The following is a 3163-nucleotide window of genomic DNA, read 5'->3' as shown; positions in this document are numbered from 1 at the left end:
AGCGTCGATTGCGTGATTACTTCCTCACTCTTCCTCATCCTATAAAATCAGCTTGGGTCCGACGGAGATGGCTCACTCACCTCAAATCTTCCTTCCTCTCGTCCCCGGACGCATAACTCCTCGCAGCCTCGCCTTCTCGCACCCAGTCGTCACAGTTCAGAAGAAAGATGGCCAACGCTCCCCATGGCGGTGTTCTCAAGGTATTTCACTTTCCATCTTGCGCCCCAATCAAGCACGCCATTTATCGCCATAAAACAGGACCTTGTCGCAAGGGACGAGCACCTTCGCGAGAACCTCAAGGCCGAGGCACACACTCTTCCTGATATCGTCCTCACTGAGGTGCGTCTTCTTCATTGCATCGCCTGAATTTTGCCTTACCGATGATGTCATACCGTAGCGTCAACTATGCGACCTCGAGCTCATCATGAACGGTGGCTTCAGCCCCCTCGAAGGCTTCATGAACGAGGCAGATTACAAGGGGTGAGTGGTTATCTCGCACAACATCAGGATTACAGTCTCATCATACCTCTCTAGCGTCATCGACACCCTTCGTCTCGCTGATGGTTCCCTCTTCCCCATGCCCATTACCCTCGATGTCTCTCGTGAGGACATCGACCGACTCTCCATTGCCCCCGGCTCGCGCATTGCGCTCCGCGATCCTCGTGACGACGAGGCTCTCGCTATCATCACTAGTATGTCTCTCGAACGAACACCCTCAGCGTAAGTGTACCATGTCTAATCTCTTCCCCAGTCGACGATGTCTACCAGCCTGACCAGGTCAAGGAGGCCATCGAGGTCTTCGGCGCTGACGACCCTGCGCACCCCGCTGTCGCGTACCTCCGTAACAAGGTCAAGGAGTACTATGTTGGTGGCAAGGTCCAGGCCATCCAACCTCCTACTCACTTCGACTACGTCGCTCTGCGCTGTGAGTATTCAGTTTCATTCAAGTCACCGGCTCGTGTGCTGAATATGATCTTCCAGTCACCCCCGCTGAGCTCCGTGCACACTTCAAGAAGCTCGCATGGCGCAAGGTCGTCGCCTTCCAGACCCGCAACCCCATGCACCGCGCTCACCGTGAGCTGACCGTCCGCGCTGCCCGTCAGCGTCAAGCGAACGTCCTTATCCACCCCGTCGTCGGTCTTACCAAGCCCGGCGATGTCGACCACTACACCCGTGTCCGTGTCTACGAGGCCATCATGGCCAAGTACCCCAACGGCATGGGCCACCTCGCCCTCCTCCCTCTCGCGATGCGTATGGCCGGTCCCCGTGAGGCTGTCTGGCATGCGATCATCCGCAAGAACTTCGGTGCGACCCACTTCATTGTCGGTCGTGACCACGCCGGCCCAGGCAAGAACTCGCAGGGCAAGGACTTCTACGGCCCCTACGATGCTCAGGACCTCGTCATGAAGTACCATGAGGAGCTCCAGATTGAGATGGTCCCCTTCCAGATGATGACGTACCTGCCCTCGACCGACGAGTACCAGCCGGTCGACGAGGTCCCGAAGGGCGTCCAGACTCTTGACATCTCCGGCACCGAGCTCAGGCGTCGTCTCAAGACGGGTGCGGCGATCCCCGACTGGTTCTCCTACGAGTACGTCTTCCGATACTTTTGAATCGCGGAGTTATATGCTAACCTTGGGTCCAATAGTGCCGTCGTGAAGACGCTCCGTGAGAGCTACCCCCCTCGCCTTAAGCAGGGCTTCGTCGTCTTCCTCACTGGCCTTCACGGCTCTGGCAAGGAGACCATCGCGAAGGCTCTCCAGGTCACTCTCAACCAGCAGGGTGGCCGCAGCGTCTCCCTTCTCCTCGGCGACAACATCCGTCCCGAGCTTGATACTCGTACGTCACCTTCTTCTCCTCGTCTCCTGCCTTCCATGATAACACTCTCAACAGCCTTCGCCACTACCTCTGAGGAGCGTAGCAAAAACCTCCAGCGCATGTCCTTCGTCGCGGCTGAGCTCGCGCGCGCAGGTGCCGCTGTCATCTTCGCGCCGACAGTCCACTCGCAGGCCGCGCGTGACACCGTCAAGAACACGATCCTCCAGCAGGCGGGTGCTGGCGCGAACTTCTTCGCCGTTAACGTCGCGACCCCTCTTGAACACTGCGAGGCGAACGACCGCAAGGGTGTCTACGCGCGTGCTCGCAAGGGCGAGATCACCGGCGTCGCTGGTGTCGACGAGGAGTTTGAGCCTTTCGAACGGCCACAGCTCACTGTGGACGTTACGAAGCAGAACATCCCCGAGATCGTCCACAGCGTCGTCCTCCTTCTCGAGACGGAGTCGCTGTTGTAGATGATGGGCTGGTCGGGCTTAGGGGTGCCGCCGAGACGAGTGCTCTGCTCTCGCCACGGTTGTTGTATGATTTGTTTGCATTAGACTGAACCGCATTGACCATGTTTCGGAGTACAAGTGCTTTGCGTTATGTATTATCTAGAGGCCATGTACATACCATATGGGTCGCACATCCATAATTTATCCTCACATCTATCTCCTCGACATGAATGTTAGACTGAGTTGATACAGGATGTTTCAGGCAGATCTACTTCGATGTACTGCTCGAGCAGCGAGCATGCAGGAGAACATTCTGACATTCATCGAACGTTGTTACGTAGGTAGTTCTGGCGAGCGCTTCCCAACTTGTTTCCCAACACTCATGTTCGACGCGGCCATACCTTTCAAGGTTTCTAGTCGAAGACTGCTGAAGGTTGATATCTTGCTGTACAACGTGACCTATGTATGCCAGTCTCTTAGGTACGGCTCATTTTACACGTATTGATGGCCTCCGGGTATTTTGAACTCACATTTGCAACAGATGTCACTAGCCGTTGAATTACACCGACGCGAAACATGCAGGCTCCGAACATGACAAATTGCTTGCGCCTAATGCCAGGAAAACTTCGCGTCGACCTGTATGTGTGCAAATGCATATTCAAATCAGAGTGCATTCCTGGACCTGAGTCCTTGCAGCACAGCCTGAGCTCGGCTGGACACCCGCGGAACAGTTGTCGACCGAGGCGGCGGCCAGTGATACTTATCTGTGATAGCCATGGCGCGCCCAACTCGAAAGTTCCCTTGTTTTCAATCGCTAGGCCCTTTGAGCATTCCCTTCGAGCTGACCGGTGATGCGTCGACTACGGGGCCAAGCAGGATGTAACAACCCACCT

General features: G+C 56.0%; 1 protein-coding gene across 1 annotated transcript; it reads left to right on the top strand.

The window, feature by feature from the left end:
• L226DRAFT_540511 (ATP-sulfurylase) lies at window positions 1-2536 on the top strand. The gene is made up of 8 exons (XM_067681887.1): window positions 1-200; window positions 259-339; window positions 398-480; window positions 535-692; window positions 752-925; window positions 982-1591; window positions 1649-1839; window positions 1894-2536. The coding sequence occupies exons 1-8, from the start codon at window positions 168-170 to the stop codon at window positions 2289-2291; spliced, it is 1728 nt and encodes a 575-aa protein (XP_067529179.1). The 5' UTR covers window positions 1-167; the 3' UTR covers window positions 2292-2536.
• Window positions 2537-3163: the final 627 nt, after the last annotated feature.

Source organism: Lentinus tigrinus (genome assembly GCF_003813185.1).
Source record: "Lentinus tigrinus ALCF2SS1-7 unplaced genomic scaffold L226scaffold_59, whole genome shotgun sequence".
Classification (NCBI taxonomy): domain Eukaryota; kingdom Fungi; phylum Basidiomycota; class Agaricomycetes; order Polyporales; family Polyporaceae; genus Lentinus; species Lentinus tigrinus.
This window is presented reverse-complemented; position numbering and strand designations above follow the sequence as displayed.